This window comes from Olea europaea, unplaced genomic scaffold, assembly GCF_002742605.1.
Source record: "Olea europaea var. sylvestris unplaced genomic scaffold, O_europaea_v1 scaffold363, whole genome shotgun sequence".
Classification (NCBI taxonomy): Eukaryota; Viridiplantae; Streptophyta; class Magnoliopsida; order Lamiales; family Oleaceae; genus Olea; species Olea europaea.
Window position 1 is genome coordinate 471,380 of NW_019255539.1, and position 22,398 is coordinate 493,777.

Here is a 22,398-nt window from a genome sequence, read left to right on the forward strand (position 1 = left end):
TCAGACTTTGATGAATAGAAGAAATATAAGAATTCATTCCATACAAATTTGCACCGTATCTGTATCATTTCTGTACGTTATTCTTAAGGTTTCTTTTTTATGTAACAAGCAAATCGTGAATTTATTTGAAGGTGACACCAAATATTCAAATATTTTGTGAAAAGCTAGCCATCGAGGATCTAATCTTGTCTAAACATTGCAAAAACAGTTGAATTTGTGTCGGACTTTAGATGTTTACTCGATCCTTGTTAACGAGTCTGATTCACCAAAAATAGAAAATATCACTCTGGGATTGCTCAAGGGATGTTCATTACAACGTGTTATTGCTACAAGGAAATTCGACTTAATGGCATGTTTCGTAAGGAATATAATCAAGAATTTAGATGTGTTATATTTCTCCTTGTATCAAACGGCCTTTTAAGATCTTCTCAAGATCCCATTCACAGCCAAACCCTATTTGAGATCTCTTAAAATCCATTCCTTTAGAGACTCCATCTGATCATAGTCTCAAATTGCTCTCTTCAGATGCATCTCTTTTCGAGTTTGAAAATGCAAATGACTCAGCTATGCTTTTCACCTCTGCAATCATTGCAACGACGTTGTTGAGTTTGTTTACTGCTGAACCCACACCCTGTAAACCATTATCACAGAGATATTAATAAGTGTCTGCATTAATCCTAAAATGCAACAAAGATAATATGTTTGATAAGAGCAAGTTACAAATCCATACCACGCCTGAAGCTCCTGCTGCGATTGCCATTGGTGCTGTGACTGAGCTTAATCCAGATGAACACATTACCGGCATCCTAACTGCCCTAGAAATAGAATATGCTGCTGCAAGTGTTGGGGTTGCCTGGAGTACCAAGTAGATGAAACATTATTGAAGGAATACTATTACAAGATATACATAAGTGAAAAGAAAACGTTCATTCGAAGGGTATTGAAAACACATTACTCCTGTATAATTAGGTTAATGAAGTTCGATTATTTACATATGTTACCTTTTCGATTAGCCCAAGGATACCGGCCTTTGATGGACTAGAATACTTTCCACCTTCGGTCTGAATAATGTCACCACCTTCTTGCTCTAACAGCTCTGCTAGCTTGATCTGTCAGTGAAAAATGTACATAATCAATCACATGTTAGAAAAATCTTAACTAAAATTTAAACTGTTAGAAATGAGGGATATTTGTTTATGTAAACTTAGTCATTTACACAAGAAATGTCTTGGATTCAACTTGTAATCTCATTTTAGAGTACAGATCAAAACCTGGTCAGGAAGGCTTAGTGTATGAGGCACTGTGACTGATAACGGGATGGATGGAAGAATCCTCTTAGTTTCCCTTGTTAATTTCAGTACCTGCATTCAAAAGTCACCGAAGATTTTGGAATCCTGGAACTAGATAAACAGCTTACTGAAGCCAGATCTTTTTCAACAGTGTAGTTGCAGTATTGCAAAATAAAGAGACAGAATTCTGTATCGAAACCAGCCTAAGCCCGATACCTGCTCTGGTGAGAAAGTCAAGCCCATCTCATAGAATGAGTCATAATTTCCGATTTCCACCATCAAGGCTCCTGCTTCAACAGCAGCTGGAAATGCCATCGGATCTACAGAAGAAACACAAACCTGCAAAGGCTAGGAATAAGTAACCTAAGTAGAAATTTTGATACTCTCAAACTAGATCAACTATCCTATTAGAATCTGGCACCTAAAGTGATGACTTGCATCATATTCTGTGGTTTATAGTTTAAAAACATACTTGAGAGAACGAGTATATGAAAGGCTGGAAAGTAACTAGAACAGGAACATAGGTAAAACACTATGCAATAAAAACCAATGCCTTCATTATAACTCCACCAGCAGCCTAGATCTGTTAAACAGGCTAATCAGCTAGTCGGACAAAGCCATTATCTTAAATAACATGAAGAATCCCAAAATTTATACTAACTCGTCAAATTTAGTGCATGGATTTGTTGGTGGAGTTTATACCGGAAGAGAAGTCAAGCTAATTGCAAGCTTCACCAACTCTGGGTCGCAGGCAATATCCACGTGAGTTGCCCCTCCCTGTAGGTGTGAGTAGAAATAGAAAACAATAAGTTGGGGGAAGCAACATAGATTAAAAAAATAACGAGAAGTCTGTATATAGCACGAACGTATGGAGCATAACCATGCTATACACTTATCCCTCGACAACCTAATCATCAACAACTTAAGTCACAGGATGATAAGAAAACAACCTTATCTGCAGCGGTAATAACAGAAGCAACATTATCTCTGTCCAAATTCTGTAAGCCTGAAATGATCTGTAAAAATAGAAACACAACGTCACATAAAGTAGTTAAGACTTAAGAGTAATGCTTTTCATCTAGGTTATGTTTGGTACACCAATTAGGCTGTATAGGAAATTTAGTATAAAATTATAATGGATATTAATGTGTATATGGTATTATGGTGGATTACGGTGGATAGTGTTATTTAATGTTCCATTCAAAAGATAGTCATTTTGCCTATCAACCGTGTAACATAATACGGAGTTTGGAGGTGGGCTTAGGCCGGATAAGGAAGATATAGTAAATGACATTCTTTTTAATAAAAATAAACATGATACTATCCAACTTAATCCACTATAATGCATTCTATCTAATAACATTCAGGACAATTTTATACCAAATTCTTATAAAGGTCTGATCCAGTATGCCAAACCTGGCCCTAGATTTTAGATTATCTACTGCCAGATTGTTTATTAGTTAAGGAAATATCAAAGCTCGAAGACACCAAATTTGACATATAAAACGAATAATTTTGTGTAAATCCACGTCGATTAAAAAGCTTAAACTGCCATAAATGGGAAAAAATTATTTACAATTCTAATTATGCTTTCTACGCGAAAACCTGTGCTCCAAATTCACGCGCGCACTTGGACGATAAGACACTATCTAAAAGCTTAAGCCATTAAAAAAATCTAAAAAGCAGCAACATAGTACTGGTTTTGAAATTGTTACTTACTTTTAGAGCTCTTTTTTCATGGAAATCCCTCAAAACAGTCTCTTTGGTAGTAGAAAGTAAAGCCCTTGTTGTATTTAAGCAATTTCTTTTTCTGGTACAAGAAACTCGCACTAGTAAGGTAGAATCTGTCAGTAGAAGAGGATTTTGGTTGGGTTTCAAGATGGTGTGATTTTTGAGCGAAATTTGGGTGCAGAAACTCATCATCTCTTTCCCACTCTCTGGCGAGCAAACTGTTGAAGGAAAGAGATAAGAGAAGTTGGCAGCTTAAATTCTTGGAGGATAATTTAAAATAGGAAAAAGGGAAAAGGAATATATTTTGGTTTGAATTAGCTTGGCTAAGCTTAAAAAATTAAATAAACCTAACTTATGAACAAGCTGAAACAAAGATTATTATTTTTATTTATCTATTTCTTATATATTAAAAAAAGACCCCCGCGTAGTAAAGGTTAAAAAAGTAGAAAAAAATTTGAGTCAAAATTAATAATCTATTTCAAACAATAATTTTATTTGGATATGAAATTTGATTAATATCCCGATAGCATTCATTTATCCCACGATTCATGAACCTAATTTGTTTTCGGATTATGTGCATATTCGGTCTTTCAAAAGGTTCATTCTCTCCAAGGTATTTGAACGCTTAGTTTAAGGATTTAGCCTTTAAATATTAAAAAAATTCACCTCAAGTTATTTTCATTATATTTTGTCATGAAGTTATTGACTAATTTAGCTTCAATTTGACAACCATTATTCTTATAATAAAAAATTAAATAGTATTTTTTAACAGAATGTGTTATTAAAATGTAGAAAAAAATTTAGATTTATGTGTATAACTAGTACAAAACATCCATACTTTTCAATATTATTGAGCAAAACGTTCATACCTTTCATTTTTTAGACATTTTCACAAATATTTTCTCATTTCATTGTGCAAAAGATCATTTTCATCCATTTTTCAATAAAAAACGATTTTATTCTCCTATTCAAATAAAAAAAATAAAGAAAAGAATTAATTGCAACGATAATCCCAAATTTTCAAAAAATTACAAATTAATAAAAAACATATAATTAAAATCAAGTGGAAATTACAAAAACACAAGTATTTCAACTTCCAAGTGCAAAAGTCAAGTACAAAGTTGTTTTAATCAAAATTCAGGTATTAAATTAATAATTAAATTTTATACCCAAATAATTCCCCACAAACCTTATCATTTTGATCTCTCTCTCTCTCTCTCTCTCTCTCTCTCTCTCCACTTCTCACAGCACCTGCCGCCTTGAGGAATGAGGAGCACCCGTCGCTGGTGGTGTACACTATCATTTTTCTTCTATCCTCTCCACTCTCCTCTCTCTTCATATCTCTCTCTCTCTCTCTCTCTCTCTCTCTCTCTCACAGATGGACATCGTTGTTGAGGAGCACCCACGGTCGAGGACACAGTCGAGCGCAACTTCAAGGCCCCGCGTTGATGTAAGAGTCGAGCACCGTCGATGAAGCCGATGCATCCTACCTTTTCTCCTCTTCTCTATTGCAACCGAGAGAACCACTGTGATGGATCTAGTACATTGCGCGACTCTGCCAGTACCGTTTGATGAGCGACGTTGCAAGATTTAAATGTGTTGTACCGTTCGAACTTTGATCTAGTGGCTCCGAATTTTGGGAGTGGTGTAAGGTAGAGGCAGGTAGGTGTTTGTATTGGTGGTGGCAAGCGGCCATTTTATCTCTTGGTTTCGTTGGTTGTGTTTTGTGGTTGTTGGTGATGGTTGTGGTGGTGCTGATCTTGGCAGTCTCGTGAGGTGGTGTTGGTTTTAGTATTGGTGGCGGCATGTTGCGATTATGTGTGGTGTATTCGGTGACGGTGCGATGGATCTAGGTCAAACACAGACGGTAGTGGTGACAACTGGTGGATCTCTTTGTGGTGGTGTTTTGTGATTGTACTGTTGCAAAATGGTGTCGGTAGTGGTTACAGTGGTGGTGGCGATGGCAGTGGATTTGATGGTGGTAGTTGTGGTGATTTTTGTAGGCAATGTGTTGGATCTACTGATGGCGACATTGTTGTTGGTAGTGGTAGTGGTAGTGGTGACCATTTGGTTGCTCTGTGACCAAGCATTGGTGATGGATTGGATTCAGGAGTGGAGTGGAGTATTTGGTATATATGACCAACGATTTGGTCTGTGTTTGTGACTAAAAAATTAATTTGTGACTTCAACGATTTAGGTCTGTGCCCGATTTTGGTCTGTGCCCTTAAAATTTGATAATCTGTGACTAAAAAAATATGCGACCTATAAAATTTTTGATCTGTGACCTCGAATAATTTATAACCTACAAAATTTTTAATTTGTGACCTCGAAAATAAATTAGTGACATATAATTATGAATCTGTGATCGTTAATTGTATAATCATGATTTTATTATATTTAATTAATAAATATTTTTAATTAAATTTTATACATACCTGAATTTTGAACTTTTGAACTATTGACCTAGCTTTTGAATTGATGTAAACAATACACTTGAAATATGATTTTTTTCCCCTAAAATCAACTCCCGGCCCAACCCGATTATAACCCATTTCCAACCAATTCATAAATTATTGTTGTGACAACCACCACAACCAGCTTCGTGACACCACCACTATTGCCTGCATCACTACCGTCAGCAGCAGCAGCACCGCCACCACCACTATTAGTACCACCACCATCTCAGTCATCATCACCGCAAGCACCATCACCAACATTCGAAAACCACCACCAACTAACAATCACAAAATCAACCTAAAACCATCACCACAGCAGCGAAACCATTGCTAGAAACAATAAAAAATCCGACCCTATCAAAAGAACCTAACTTCTTGTCGTGTAATGTTGAAATTGCTAACTACGTTTCTTCAAGCGGCAATGTTAGATTTCCACCCACCTTCTAGGGCCGAGTTCGCGATGGCGCTCTTCTTAGGACGGTGTTTATCTCGCAGTCGGTGCTGCTCTCTTGCAGTGACCCTGGTCTTCTCCTCACAATGTCAACAGTTGATCTCGCTTCAACTTTTGCTTTTCTTTTGAATGGGTAGGCTTCCTGGCATTGGTGGTTGTACATTGGTTGGAATTCAGTCATTTTCATCCATTTTTAGTTTTGATTTTTAATTATATATTTGTGATTAATTTGTAATTTTTTCAAAAATTGAAACTATTGTTGCAGTTAGTTCTTTTTATTTTTGTTTTATTTGAATGGGAGAGTAAAATCATCTTTTTTATCGAAAAATTGATGAAAATGATCTTTTGCGCAATGAAATGTGGAAATAGGTGTGAAAATGTCAAAAAATGAAAGATATAAACGTTTTGCACAATAACATTGAAAGGTATGGATGTTTTGTGCTATTTACCCAATTAGTTAAATAAAAACTATTATATAACAACTTTACCCCATACTTTCTCTCTTGGGCTTCTAAACTAGGGGTGGGCATTTTAACCGGAACTGATTCTCCCGATCAGTTCTATAAAAAGAAAAAAAAAAAAGAACCGAAATCGAGAATCGAGTGGGTTTAGGTCAATTTTTGGTTCTTGAATTGGAATTGTGGGTAACTGAATGGAACCAATTTTTTTTATAATTTTAATAATCAACATATTGCATAAAAAATTATAAAATTTAATATTTATAATTTAAACACTAAATAGGCTGCTCAATTCAACCCAAAGAAAATATTCAATCCGAAGCTTTTGGCCCATTTTATTTACCTAAGTCCAAATACATATATCTTGCCTAAAACCAATTTTGGCATAGCCCAATACCAAACCTGTAAAAATATTAGAATCCCCTGTCGCCCTTCTTTCCCAATTCCATTTTTGTGTTTTCTTCTCGTCAAACAATGACTTCGTCTCTTACGCCGCACTACAGGTAAATTTTGTAACTTCTGCAATACACACTTATTCTTGCCTATCATGCTATCTTCAAGTCTTTATTTGAATTTTTCTTGAGTATTGATATTATTACATAAAAAAAAAAACTCTATTTTTTGGGTCCCCATATTTTCTTGGCTTTGTTGCTTCTTTGCAAAGGTAAAGAATGTATCATTTTTGTGTTCTCTGGATATTACCAAAAATAAAATACTTTGCTCTACTTATTTAAAATCTAGTTGATTTCAATTTTTCTTAAAGTCTATCTTATTTAGTTGTGCCTTTATTTTTTTCTATTCAACAACAAAATTTGTGGTGTGCCTTTCTTATTTTTTTCCTCTTCAAATTACATCTTTTATAAGTTGTAACAAAATAATTTATTTTTTTTGCAGATGTATAACGAGACACCTGAAACTAAAAAGAAAACGAAGGCAATGTCGGTAATTTGGTTGAGATTTACTAAGGTAGGTGATGGAAAAACATCGAAATGCAATTATTCTAGGAAAGTCCTTCAAAGTAATTCAAAAGGTAAAACTTCTAGTATGTGGAAGCATTTGGATAGTTGTCATGCATATAAGACTATTCAGTTTGGTGACCAACAAAAGACCTTAACTTGACAAAGAGATGATGGTAGTAATGGTGATGGTGGCATGTTTGATCTTATAGCATCAGTGTATAATAAAGAAGAATGTAGAAGATATCTAATTAGGATGATTATAATTGATGAATTGCCCTTTTTCCTTTGTGGAGGGTGATAAGTGTATTTATATACTTATTTAGGCAATTAAATTAGGATATTTATTAGTAATTTGAATGAGTTATAGCCTAATTTCGTGTTAATTATGTTATTAGGTTGAAATCAATGCAAATTTGTGGATTTGGAAGAAAAGAACAAAAAACGTGCGAAAATAGAAGGAATTCCAAAGTTTGGGGACCAAAGTGTAAACATCCAATAGTTGATTTGAATCACAAAACGATGATTGAAGATCATATGACATCAATTGGATGAAATTGGAGGTCAAAGAAATGAAATAGAATTAAAACATTTTTACAAATCAATTTCCAGCCGAAGAAGTTATGCTCCAGATATCAAGTCTTAGTTTGAGACCCATTTTTCGAGTAGCAAACGATCGATTTGGAAAACATGTATTTCAAGAAGAATTGTATATTTTAAAGTCATATTTTCAATGCACTTTGAATCACCTCAATAAAAATTTGGGAGAGAAAGTTATAACTAAATTATCGAGAGCTGTCTAGGACGACGCGTGAAGCAACGATGCACGCGGGGGCAAGCAATGGCGCGTGCACACCACCTCTTTTTCTCCAACCTGAGAGCAAAATCATTGATTGGTGTGCGAGCATGGGCCAAATTTTCTGTAATGAGCCAGTTTCCTTATTCTGATGAAATTCTACATGGAAACAATATCTTGACATGATATATATATACCTAAACACACCTAGAACTAAAAAATCCTCCCTTTTGACCTAAAAATATTATATTCTACATATTTTGGAGGTGAAGAACGAGGCTAATCATCAAGATCAATGCGGATTATACAAGTTTACTGAAAAATATTCATCCCTTTTCGAAATTCAAGCCAAGAATTTGAATTTCTCCACTTTCTTCATTATTCTTCTTTCCAGGTGATTTTTTCCAATATTAGTTTTTCTATTATATTGGATGAATGATGAACTCTATTACATATTTATTTTGATTTAAGACTAATACTTAAGTTATTTCCTGATTTCTTGATTGATTTGGCATGCCCATTACATTATTTAATTGATTGGTCATCAATTGAATAATTAGTTACTTGTTGTAATGTTGGAAGACTCACAATAAGTTTAGAACACGGTAAAATTAACATATGTAGATAGAATTATGAATAAGCTTTATCACATATGTAATCACATAAATAACATATAATTTAATGCATTTTGATCATATGAATTCGGATTAGAAATAGGATCTAGTCGTGATTAAAATAGGCTTAATTTGTCTTGAAAAAGAGAATTAAATGCATTAGTGTTATTGGTTGTCACAAAACATGAATTTTATTATATTACGAATCAAGAATTAAAATAAATGGCAATAAAGGGATTCACGATTCTAATACAAACATTCACATATTTGATAAAATATTTTTTATTGCTTCCTTAATTTAGAATTAGTTTAAATAACAACAAAATAACATTTTTTGTGTCACGTATATCGAATTTAGCAGTAACTAGTGAACTAGAATTAAACATTAGTCATTGTGGGACGATAACAATTCACTTTATTATTACTTATCAACGATTCCGTAGGTTTGCGGGTTTTACGCGAACAAGATTTTTGCATCGTTGCTAAGGAGTAATGGGTTTAATTTTAGTTTAGTAGTTAATATTAAGTTTGATTTTTTTTTTCCTTTTATTTTTTTGGGCTTTAATTGAAGTACTTGATCTCTTCTTGTTTTCACTTTTCGCAGGTTTTCACAATTTTATGCAAGATCTCGACGAGGTCAAGATCCTCCATATAGATCCTAAGATGGAAAGGACCTTCAAGCAACGTCGAAAGAGAACAAGAAGAGTAAGGGTAATGGTTGAGAATCAGAATCAGAATCAGAATCAGATTCAGGATGCACAGTAGAATGTAGCACTTCTGGTTCAACAACCACCTCTGGACCAGCTTGTATTAGTAGGGGATTATGTTAATCCAATACCAGCTCCAGTTCAACCTCCGATTATCTATCCGCCCTTTGGACAAGCTAACTTTCACATCCACCCAGATGTCATAAATTTCTTTCTAAATCATCAAGACATCAAGTTCAGTGGGAAAGCTACGGAAAATCCATATGAACACATTCAAGCTTTTACCATACTGTGTGACGTAATTAGCCATAAAGGGATGTCACAGGATGCATTTCGAATGCGTCTATTCCCTCACACTTTGAAGGAGTGAGCGAAAATATGTATGATGTTATAACCTCCTGGGAGTATTGTATCATGAAATGACATGGTACAAAAATTTACCATGTAATTCTTCCCGCCATCTCGAGTCCATCAAATTAGAAACGAAGTATATCTTTTCAAATGGAGGAACTTTAAGACATATCCAGAAGCATGGGATGGGTTCAAGAGTGCGTTTAGGAAATGTCCAAGTCTCGACATTCCTAAACTGGCAGTAATATATCTCTTCTACAATAGGCTGCGCTCTTTATTTCGTAATATTATAGATGCTTATGTGGGCTGATCGATTTTGACGATGGAGGTAGATGAAACACATAAACTATTTGAAAGGATTGTAGATAATCGGGCTAACTGGCCAACAGATAGGGAGGATCCAAGGAAGCCTAACAATTTTAGCAGCATAGATAGAAGCAATAACAAAAAAACTTGACACTTTAACTCAATTTGTGCACATGGTACAGCATCCAACTCTAGTTTGCGCAAGTTATGGGGCAAATCACATCACTGTAAGCTATCCTTATTCTTCTACTCATATGAATCAGCCAGCAAAGGTTAGTTATGCACAAAACTACCAGATAAAAAACAGATCTTACACATACAACTACCATCCGAGTTTGAACAAGCATCCCAACTACGCATGGGTGGATAATTTTTATCAAGTAAATTAGATGAGGGGCAATCTACTAACGATTCAACAATAAGAATAAAAGAGGCAATCCTTGGAAGATCTACTTGTTAAGTACATTATTAAGACTGAGACAGTGATACAGAATCAGCAAGCTTCTATGCATAACTTAGAGAATCAATTAGGACAGATAGCAGCTGCATTAGCCAATAGACCATAGGATGCCTTGCCTAGTGACATGGTGAAAATTCCACAAAAGAAGGTAGTAGCAATTGAGGTAGGGAATTCTGAGATCAAAGAGCCACCATCATTCACTCCCGCCATTGCACTCAAGGCTCATGTGCCACCCATTTCATTCCCTTAGAGACTACAAAGCCAGCCAACGGTGCAGTAGGTTCAGGCTATCACCACCAGAAGTGGGGTTTAGATACCAGATAGTACTACAAGAAGGAATGAGACGGGCAAAGAACAAGTGAAGTATTCCGAAAAATCAACAGAAAAGGATCAACAAATGTCTTTGAACAGTCCACAAGTAGATGTAAAAGTTTCTATCAAAGCACTTGTACACCTAGTCCAATTACCTCAAAGGTTGAAAAATACCAAGCTAGAGAAACAATTTATAAAGTTTCTAGAAGTCCTTAAACACTTACATGTCAACATCCCTTTCATTGATGTGATCCTTTAAATTCCAAACTATTCCAAGTTTTTAAAAGAAATGTTGACCAAAAAGAGGAAGCTGCCCGAACACGAAACGATAGCATTATCTAAAGAATGCAGTGGATCATTCAGCAAGGATCCCACCAAAACTAAAAAATTCAAGGAGTTTCACTCTACCTTGTTTCATAGGAAATTTATACGATATAAATTGTTTAATTGATTCGGGAGTGAGTATTAATTTAATTCCCTTGCCTCTTTATAGGAAACTAGGATTAGGAGATCCTAAGGCCGCGTCTATATCCTTCAGCTGGCAAATCGATCACTGAAACACCCATATGGAATGGTCGAAGATATGCTTATCAAGGTGGAGAAGTTCATTTTTTCAGCCGACTTCATCATCTTGGACATAGACGAGGTATACCAGATGCCAATAATTTTGGGAATTCCATTTTTTCTACAAGCCGAGTCTTGTTGGATTTTGATACTAATGGGATAATCTTAAGGGTGGAGGATAAACAACAGAGCTTCACCTTAGAGAATCCAATCAAGCAACCCTCATACTTTGAAGATTGCCAACAAGTGGATCATTGGAAGAGCTACAAAGACAGGCTAAATGAAGGAGGAATTGTTGGTAGGGACAATAATGAAAACATGGTTATGTGGAGGATGAAAGATAAAAGAAGGAAATGCAATCAGTGTTTAACGTGCAGGGCTGAAAAATTCTATTTTCAAGCCATCATGAAAAGCCTAAAAATAATAGGAGTCAAGCTTAGGACTTTAGACAAGCGCTTATTGGGAGGCAACTCAATATTTCTATCCATTTTATTTATATTGCTTTCTAGACATAGGATAATTTAGACTAGTTTTATTTAATTATTAGGAACTCATCATTTATTTCTCGTTTCCCCTTAGGTCCTTGAGATTTAGTTGGTTTATTAGATGTTTGATTTGAGTAACACGTGTTTCAAGTATTTGATCTTTAATGCTTTATTTAATTGCATTGTGCAGGAAAGTGACATTGTAGAACACTTAAAACCAACATTGACAAAGGAGACAACGAGAACAATATGACAATCTAGCCATTGAATTTCATGTGCATATCAGGGGAGTATACTCTTCATTTTCTTCCCTACACTTATATGCGGACTTAGAATTTAAGATATTGAGGGCAATATCTGTTATAAGTTTGGGGGTGGAAAAATATTAAGTTTGTACTGGGTTGTGTGCCTATTCGAGTGAAAAAAAAATTTTGAAAAAAAAAAAAAAAGTTTACTCTTAGCTTATTTTTTTGTGTGCTTGTGTGGGTTTGATAAATTTTCCTATTATGATGTATATATTCGGAACCATGTATTAGGCTATAAGTTGTGAGAAAGTTGCATGTTAGGGTTGATTTATACTTATTTGTGTAAAACTTGATATTTTTAGAGCACAAATTTATGTTTTGCATCATGGAAAAAAAACTTGATTCAAAATTTAAATTGGTTGAAAAAGAAAAATATAGTGGACCTTAGATACTAAATCCAAACAACCACTAAATTATACATCCTTAAACCAAATTTAGAATAGCTTGGGAGTGATTGAACTGTTGTAGAGAGACATTGAGATAAATGTGAATTCCATGTGTGCTAATTTTTGTGTGATATATCTAAGGCCAATAAGGTGAAAATTAGGCGAAAATCTTAAGTTAGAGATTGATTTTTGAGAATAGGTGTTTAATCAGGGGTATTGCACTAATCATTGTATTTTGAAAAATAAGAAAAAAGAAAAAAAATATTGTCTTGTTATGAAGTTTCTCTTCGTAACCTTTATGACTCGAGTATTTAAGCCTGTAAGGGTATCTAAAAACTTGGTGCCCCAAAGTCATTTGACTTGGGAGTCATCGACTAAAAGCTCGCTACATGGATCATTTAGAAAGCTTAATGGAGAAAAGTATGCACATAAGATATGAAAAAAAAATGTCTATAAAAAAATAAGAAGAAAAGAGAAAAAAAAATGTTGTCTGCCTTAACTAAGCTCCAAAAACTTATTTGAGAAAATTAAATTTTTAACAAGGGATTATTAGCCTAGTTGATTTTTGAAGGTCGAAGTAATAAAAAATAATGAGAATCCTTATATGTTGATATGTTGATCTGCAAGTAGTAAGATCTAACCAAACTAGAGAGCGGGAGAAATAGTATATAAATTCAACCTTAGATCACACATTGAGAAGATAGTTAAATAAATAAGTTTAGAGGTGTAAATCTCAAGAGAGGAGAAATGATAAATTTGACTATTAAGGGTCAGGAGTTGAATCACTTTATGAATTTATGATGCTTGACATGAATTTTCACATACACACGTCAGTTTTGCATTGAATAAGTAGAAATTAATTTTAGTATTGCAATTTTGTAACAGTTCATAGTCTTCATACATATATTCCAATCCTGATGCCAAAGGCAAATTATCTAACCATATTTGTTTAAAATTTTTGTTTAAGTTAGATTATAATTTTGTTTGAGGACAAACAAATGTTTAAGTTCGGAGATATTTGATAAGTGTATTTTATACACTTATTTAGGCCATTAAATTAGGGTATTTGTTAGTAATTTGAATAAGTTATAGCCTAGTTTCATGTTAATTATGTTCGTTAGGTTGAAATCAATGCAAATTTGTGGATTTGAAAGAAATGAATGAAAAGCGTGTGAAAACGAAGAAATTCCAAAGTTTGGGGACCAAAGTGTAAACATTCAATAGTTGATTCGGATTACAAAATGATGGTTGAAGATCATATGACATTAATTAGATGCAATTGGAGGTCAAAGGAATGAAATAGAGTTGAAGCATTTTTACAAATCAATTTCCAGCTGAAGAAGTTATGCTCCAAATTTTAAGTCTCAATTTGAGACCCATTTTTCGAGTAACAAACGATGAAATTGAAAAATTTGTATTTCAAAAAGAATTGTATATCTTTAAGTCAACTTTTTGAATCACCTCAATCGGAGTTCGTAAGAGAAAGTCATGATCAAATTACCGACAGCTGTCCAGGACGACGCGTGAAGCAATAGCGCACGCGCACCACGCATTTTTCTCCAACCTGAGAGCAAAATCATTAATTGGTACACGCGCAATGAAATATATGGTGCGCAAGCATGGGCTAAATTTTATGTGATGTGCCAGTTTTCTTATTCCGATGAAATTCTACATGGAAATAAAATCTTAACATCATATATGTACCTAAACACGTCCAGAACGAAAAAGACCTCTGTTTTCACCTAAAAATCTTATATATGAGACTAAGGATCAAGATCAAAGCGGATTATACAAATTTATTGAAGAATATTCATCCCTTTTCGAGCTTCAAGTCAAGAAATTGGATTTCTTCACTTTCTTCATTATTTCTTATTTTCGGGATATGTTTTTCCAATATTTCTTGTATAATTTAATCATTAGATTATTAGGCTAGTTTTTCTATTGTATTGGATGAATGATAAACCCTATTGCATATTTGTTTTGATTTAATATTAATAATTAAGTTATTTCTTGATTGATTTTGCATGCCCATTGCATTATTTAATTGATTGATCACCAATTGAATAATTAGTTACTTATTGTAGTGTTGGGAAACTCACAATAAGTTTAGAACGCGTCAAAGTTAACATATGTAGATAGAATTAGCAATAATCTTTATCACATATGCAAACACATAGATAACTTGTAATTTAATGCATTTTGGTCATATGAATTCGAATTAGGAATATGATCGGGTTGTGATTAAAATAAACTTAATTTGTCTTGGAAAAAAGAATTAAATACATTAGTGTTATTGATTGTCACGAAGCATGAAATTGACTATATTACGAATCAAGAATTAAAATAAATGACAATAGGAGGATTCACGATTCCAATACAAACATTCACATATGTGATAAAATATTTTTTATTGCTTCCTTAATTTAGAATTAGTTTAAATAATAATAACAAAATTACATCTTTTGTGCAACGAACATCAAATTTAGTAGTAATTAATAAACTAGTATTAAATATTATTCTTCGTGGAACGATAACTAACAACTCACTTTTTTATTACTTGTCAACAATCCCGTACGCTTGCAAGTTTTATGCGAACAAAGGGTGTAGGTTTTAAAGAGTTTGTGCAAATACACAATCCTAAGTTCGATATTCCTTCTCGAAAAACAATTAATAGGGATGTGCTCTATCTTTAGAATGAGACAAATGAATCATTGAATAATAAACTTATTCTGAATAGGCAAGTGGTTGCTCTTACAACTGATTGTTGGACACAATTCAAAATATTAATTACATGGTAATCACGGCACACTTTATTGATAGAACTTGGAAATTGCATAAGAGAATTCTGAGCTATTTAGTTGTTGCAAATCATAAAGGGGAGACAATAGGAAAACTTGTTGAAAATGATTTGCTTGATTGGGAAATAGAGCACATGTCGACTATTACTGTTGACAATGCAAATGCAAATGCAAATGCAAATGATGACATTTTATGGCTCTTTTGATGAAATTTTCTGGTTGTTTAACTTCTGTGTTGGTTTTAAATTTTTTTGAACTTTTGATTATTATCATAATAAGATGGTCTTATTAATACTCTATTAAGCCTCTGTTTAATGTTGGTCATATACTCTTATTAAAGTTCTTTTAAATTCTGATTAGTTTTTAATGCTCTTTTAAGGCTGTTGTTAATTGTTATTGATTTTTTGTGTAACTTCTAATCCGTTAAGACTCTGTTTACGTCTCAAATAATTAGTCCATTAATGTCAGTTTCTAAATTTATGGCATGATCGATAGTTTGTGATAATTTGTCTAATTACATGATTGGATTTACTAAATATGTATTCAAAAAAATATTATGGGTAGAATTGAACCTAAATCGGAACCGATGGTTCGGGTTTGAGTTTGGGTCCAATAATTACGTGGAACCAAATGGATTCATTTACGAAATATTCAAAATATAATGGGTGGTTCCGTGTATTAAAATACTCGAGCCGAGCCACTGACGTCCACCCTTGTAACTAAACTGTACTTTTGTTTAAAATTAATTAATTTCTTATTAGTCCCAAAATAAATTAATATTGCAGCATTACGCACTTGAATATATTAAATATATTGAGTCCAAAATTATTTATCTATGCCCTAAATTTCTCCCGCTTACAAGAATTTCTACTAAAAGTTAGAAAATCACTCAGAAGAAGAAGAAGAAAATTCCATTTTAATCCCTGAATTTGCTTGAAAAGATAGCTTCTTATAAAATAATTCATCCCGCTCTTCCTCGTTAGGTAATCGGGATGTGGACAAAAAAAATGGTTTCTCCCTGAATTCCTCGAAGTCGCCCCTAACATTTTTATGTTTTTAAATTTAGATTATATAATAAATGAATGGCATTAATTCTAACCCGTCTCTCAAAAACTTTCGATGGAGTGGGGACATAAATGGCCCCCAACTCGTCTCACCCTGCCCGATTGCCATCTACTACATGTGGCCCTAACGATTGATTTCAAAATTTATTAGACACCTAAGTTATGTAACGTAAAAAGCTGGACTTGAAAGATACCCATTATGCAACTGATAGTTGGTGTCCAATATTGTAATTTTCTTTATTTATCATGTGACTTTTCGCCTTTAAAAATTGTATATTAGTTTTATAAAATGAAAAATTTCAATCACACACACTCTCGTCCAAAGTCGTAAGAGAGTGAAATTAAAAGACTCTTTTGGTCAACCTAAAAATTTACACAAATACATATAGAGACAGAGGGAGCGCGAGAGAGAAGGTTGGGGAATCGACAAGTGGATCCAATGAGTTACTATACCGCCACTTTCCCCTTTCCGTTGTCCGTTTTTAACGCTCAAATTAATACATACACTACTCTACACCATATATACAGGGTATGTGTATATCATACACCCACAAATTTTAGGTGATAGTGTGTGTTTTTGTAAAATAACTTTGAGAATGTTGAATTTGGGAATTGGCAGTTGCTATCCAAAGACTTATGTTGGAGTGAATGCAGGTCTTGCTTGTGTTGATGGGGTGATTGCTCTTCTTGCTTTCTTTCAGGTAACTTTCATTTTTTCAAATCTACTTTTTCATTATAAAGTTGTGGATTAATTACTGCATTACTTATTTGCATAAGTTGCTTATTTTAGGAATATACTTATGATTAAACTTGTTGCTCTTCTCTGGGTTTTATTTTTTTAATCATCTTCATTTCTTCTGTGAAGAGGTTCATTGTCTATGATCATTTTAAAAACATTTGAAATTTGTGTTATGATTGATCTTTCTACTTTTCTTGTGTTGTTGTCGTTTTTGTTGTAAAGGGTAGTTTTGATTTTTTTCTATTCGATTTTAGATTGCTTGCATAAAGATTAAAAAATGATAATGGATTTGAATTGTGAATGCTATTAATTGACAATGTTCATGAATGAAGAGGCCTATCTTGGCTTGTGATTATACTAATCTTCTGATTATTTTTAGTTTAATTTTTCTGCCTTTTGATCTTTTGATGATGTTCATGGCATGAATTTTGAGCAAACATAGAGGCACTGATTCGTTAGGTGACTCAATATGGTTTGATTTGCGTGATGCCGTTGTTGTTTGGAAAATTTCGTGACTCATTGTCTTACTGATGCTGATTCTATACATGGATTACTAGTGAAATAGCTGGCAGGAAACCTAGGGAGACGTTATAATAGCTGTATTTGTCACATAGTTTACATAGTTACTTACCGAAAGAGGATAAATCTCAAATTATGACAAAATTCCATCAGCATTAGGCTGTGACCGTCATGACTCATGAGTATCAATGTAGCTGCTCAAAGTACACGTGAACGGTGACATTAATTTTGCATGTTGGTGCCATTATTATTGTTTCAGGGATTCCACGTGAGATTGTTGGCGTGATTCGTTATTTTCAACGGTAACATTTGGGAAATAAATATACGTTAAATAGGCATTTGTGTGATTGGAATAATATGAAGTTGGTGTTTAGATTCATTGCCAAATACTTAATAAATATTTTCCATTTAGCCAACTCAAATGATATAAAAGTACTTTGCAATTCTTATCCAAAATGTTGAAGGTCGAGGCATAGTTTACCATTGATTGTTACCTAATCATACAAATTTCTATATTAATGATGATATTGTATTACATTTTCAGTGTAGGCAAAGGGCACTTGCTCTGTGTTACATTTCTACTTTCTAAGCTATTCAGAACTAGTGGTATTATAGTGATAAGTCTCATTTATATCCCACATTTAATTGGACCTATCATTTGTGAAACCTTTTTTTTTTTTTGCTCCTTAGCCTACGCATTCCATGCATAGTTGTTATCAGAAGCATTTCTCAGATGTAAATGAGACACGCGTGTAACTCATTCCTAAATTAAATAGTCCGAATGAGGTGAACAGGATATCTGGAAAAAGATGAATTTTATCTTTTGAAGACTCATTCAACTGTAATAAATATTTTCCTATGCAATTCCTGTACAAAGCAGATTACATGGAATTATTACCGGACGTTGCATAATGAAGTTGTAACGTTGTTGAATATAATAAGAACATTAATTAAAGTGATGATCCAAGAAGAACCTTCAAAAGTGAATGACTGGTGGACCAACAAAATTTAACATAACTATAAATGATTAGCAATAAATTGTGATTTCACTAGACCTTCCAAATGCACAAATGGAGTGGGAATGAACCCCTGGTTTTAAAATGAGAACATGACTAAGTATTTATTTCTTTATATTCCTTTGATCAATTCATAAAGAGTAGGCTTTAGCATCCTTGTTCCTTATTGTTTTTCCTTCTTTTGATGTACCAGTTGATGAGGATTCATGCAAGGAATCCAAATTGGACCCGACAAAAAGTAAGCAGTTCTTACGTCTGTGTGTTTCTTTTCCAATTGTTTGCTTCTTTTTGATGACATGCAAACTGTATTCACAACAGAGACACTGTAAATTTTATTAAAGATTGTCAATGACTTATTATATATTTATGGTTCATATTATATTAGACATGACATCTACATATATTTTATACTAAAATGTTAATCTGATGGAATTGTGTTTTTAATCGTAGGTTTTACATATAGTGATTGGATCCTCTAATTTGGGTGAGAATTTATTAATATTATTGTCCGTTTTATGAGGCCTTCAACTGATGCATCATTGATATATGATACAAATCTCCACTTTCTACTAATCAAATAGTTTTTCGCACACATTGCTTTTCCTAAAAAAAATTTGATAAGCCAAATTGTTATATAATGCTGGCACAAGCGGCCCTTCATCATAAATTCCGATCTTCTAGTACATGATAATTTTGGCTATGATAATTTCATACCGGCAGGGTATTCCATTTATTTTGTGATGACTCTTTTTGCTGCTTGTAAGAGTTGGCTTTGCTGGTCGTACACCTGCGGTTTCATTAGCATGGGTAAATAAATTATCCTTTGAGTTTCTTCAGAAAATTTAGCAAATTTTTAGACGTACTTAATTGTAAAAGGGATGCTTATGCCGGAAGATATTACTTTTGCAGCTTTCCCGAAAATACTGTTCATTTCAGCTTTTCTTCTACTTTTGTCATTCTGGTAAGCCCTTTTTTTATTACTTAGAGAATCATGTTCATCTTAATATGTGTATGTTGATAAGTTTGAATGGACAGTTGGAAATTATACTTTCTTCAGTAATTCTACAAACTACACTATTGGTCATAAATATAATTCAACAATCAAGAAGTGGTGAGAAATATTCGGCATCATTTCACTAAGTAATACCTTTTTTTTTTTTTAAAAAATTTTTTTTTTTTTTTTTTTTTTTTTTTTTTTTTTTTTTTTTTAAGTCAAGAAACTCAATTTTCTAGTGTAAATCTCTCACTCTTACTCTCCGCTTGTGTGCACTTGATTAACTATTTATGAGGGTGCAAATTATGATTACTTTGCAGGTATATGTAGATCTCTTAGCAATAGCTGTTGTTTTCCTAGGAGGAGCCTTGGCTTGCTATGGTGAGCATCCTGTGATGTTTTACTCCTAATTCATGAAAATTAACAGCTATAAGAATCCAATAGCTATACATCTTTTACAATGAATTAATCTGTTTTGTCAAATATGTAATGTTCTCTTCAACTGATCCATTTCTATTTGCTTTTCATCAACCAAATATCGTATTTAGGGCTTCTACTGTTCAAGAAAATGAGAAAAGTGAGATCGGACCGGGGCACGTGTGAAAAGTGTAAGGTAGCTGCTCAATTTTTATACTTTGTATAGCTCTCTTCTACTTATTTTTATTTTTATTTATTTATTTTTTATTTTTATTACAAGTTGCACTATAGTTTCTCAGTTTCCTTCTCTGAGGATAAATTTTTGGAAGTAATTTCTTCCTTTAATTTCATTATATACGATCACTTTTTAATAGTGTGTGGCTGTTGCACTTGGTTTCTTTATTTCTATCTCAAAATTATTGCTATGCAGTTTGTAGGCTTGGCCGTGGTATCAATTGTATCTTTTACATCAAGTGCTTATGTTGCCATAGCTACAAATATACCTGTAAGTTCTTGCTGTTCTGTAGCATGTATTCAATTCCGGATACTGGAAAATGCTTCCCATTTGAACATTCTCAATGTTGCAGCTGATTTATCACTGGCGTCAACAAGACATAGATGGTGTTCATACGCCGCTTCTGTTGGTTCTGTATTATCTTATAGGTAATGGTTGATGGGACACTTATCTTCTGTTATGGGACTTTTTTTTCTTGATTTAACACGTTTCTACACAACATTTCCAGGTTCATCATTGCCCTCGGCCTTTGTACTATGCGGGATGAGAGAATTACCAGCCTTTGTTGAAACTGATAGACAAGAACAATGGTTAACAATAGCTTTCATCGATGATGATGATTCAGTGGCAGCAGATCCGCAGCCCTCGACTGCTGATGGTAGCATGCAGATTCAGGTTCACGAACTTTCCTGTGACTTTTATAGTTGTTTAACCATAACATTTCTTTGCCTACCTATCTTCCTAATATACCGTACAATTTCACTTCATTTCATGGCCCCAAAAAAAAATGGGAAAGAGCTTTGCTTGGTTGGTCTTTCTACGCTGACAAATGCTTCTTTCTTTTTGTCTTTGAACTAATCTCTTACTCTAATCGATTCCACAATTTATTCATTTCAAAGTTATAGCACATATTTTTATAAGCTTTAAAGTAAGTGAAATAAGCATGTTGAATAAGTTATTTTTATTCCTGCCAAAAGTAACTTATTAACAATTATAATCAATTTCATGAATGCAGGAATCAACAGCAAGCCCTACATGAAATGCAAACTGTGAATATAGGCTATAAGAAGCTGGGAATGCATTGGCACTTGGGAGTGCATAAAATATAAATATTGACAGCTTAGTCTCCTACACATAGTAAACAAATAAAAGGAAAGGAAAGTAAAGTAAAGAAAAGAAAAAGAATATTATGGTAAAACTTTCTTGTTAATGGATGCTTAATATATATGTTTATAATGAGACCTATTAGTATTTAACCTTCTGCTTTTATTTATTTATTTCCTCACGACTAGGTTATGTGTGGTACGATAAATTATACAAAATCGAATAGAGTAATGAATAAAGAGTCTAAGATCACGCCCTTCTATTTCTCAACCATGTCTACTTCTAGTTGGTCGATAAATCAAATATGTCAAAAATGTTTAAACTCGAAGAATTTGATGGGAGGTTCATATTTTATTTACCAAAGTTAGTAATTTTTTCCCACGTCATAAAGTAGTAAGTAGTATGAGTTAGAATGTAGACATTACGATTTTCCTCTATAGTTTGGTTTGTGATCCTTTGAGGTTTAATGACCTTGGAACAAAATGTAAAATTAATGGAAAAGATGTTTCATTACTTCATTTTCAAATGACCCTAATTAATCTAACAATTTTTCGTTTCAAGTTATCCCACTTTTTTCAACTGGTAGTAAGTACTTGTGTTGCACGTTTTATGTATTGAACCAATGATATGCCTAATCTTTTTAAGTACTAATACTGTTTTTGGAAATAGTTGATGTAATTAATATTACTAAAGGCAAAATTAAAATTGTTAAAAAATATGTATACGGATAACACATTTTATGAAATTGTGTATATAATGTTAAAGGTTTAATAAATTGAAATGTAATATTTTCATTTGAATTACATTTTTTCGTACACAATATTTTTTGTCAACATCCTACAACTTTTCTTCTTTTTATTTTCTATTTTTAGTCTTTTGTTGTTT

General features: G+C 33.3%; 3 protein-coding genes across 5 annotated transcripts; 2 read left to right on the forward strand and 1 right to left on the reverse strand.

The window, feature by feature from the left end:
• Nucleotides 1-261: 261 nt before the first annotated feature.
• Nucleotides 262-3,354, reverse strand: LOC111386595 (uncharacterized protein ycf23-like). The gene is made up of 8 exons (XM_023011065.1): nucleotides 3,009-3,354; nucleotides 2,240-2,305; nucleotides 1,992-2,066; nucleotides 1,506-1,628; nucleotides 1,272-1,361; nucleotides 1,002-1,109; nucleotides 731-853; nucleotides 262-631 (listed from the first exon to the last, which is right to left on the reverse strand). Exons 1-8 carry the CDS (start codon nucleotides 3,210-3,212, stop codon nucleotides 500-502), a joined length of 921 nt encoding a protein of 306 aa, XP_022866833.1. The 5' UTR covers nucleotides 3,213-3,354; the 3' UTR covers nucleotides 262-499.
• A 13,465-nt stretch (nucleotides 3,355-16,819) lies between these two features.
• Nucleotides 16,820-19,892, forward strand: LOC111386599 (tobamovirus multiplication protein 1-like). 3 transcript variants are annotated; one of them, XR_002701261.1, is made up of 6 exons: nucleotides 16,820-17,018; nucleotides 17,109-17,190; nucleotides 18,957-19,001; nucleotides 19,214-19,247; nucleotides 19,484-19,570; nucleotides 19,673-19,892. XR_002701261.1 is itself a non-coding variant. In XM_023011069.1 (5 exons), the coding sequence occupies exons 1-5, from the start codon at nucleotides 17,086-17,088 to the stop codon at nucleotides 19,726-19,728; spliced, it is 327 nt and encodes a 108-aa protein (XP_022866837.1). In that variant the 5' UTR covers nucleotides 16,820-17,085; the 3' UTR covers nucleotides 19,729-19,892. The 3 variants fall into 3 exon arrangements, 1 of the variants encoding a protein (XP_022866837.1); XR_002701260.1 differs by having other exon boundaries at nucleotides 17,144-17,190; XM_023011069.1 differs by having other exon boundaries at nucleotides 16,820-17,190.
• A 98-nt stretch (nucleotides 19,893-19,990) lies between these two features.
• On the forward strand, nucleotides 19,991-21,665 carry LOC111386600. Its single transcript, XM_023011071.1, has 6 exons — nucleotides 19,991-20,138; nucleotides 20,306-20,370; nucleotides 20,605-20,679; nucleotides 20,762-20,837; nucleotides 20,918-21,084; nucleotides 21,425-21,665. The coding sequence occupies exons 1-6, from the start codon at nucleotides 20,048-20,050 to the stop codon at nucleotides 21,446-21,448; spliced, it is 498 nt and encodes a 165-aa protein (XP_022866839.1). The 5' UTR covers nucleotides 19,991-20,047; the 3' UTR covers nucleotides 21,449-21,665.
• Nucleotides 21,666-22,398: the final 733 nt, after the last annotated feature.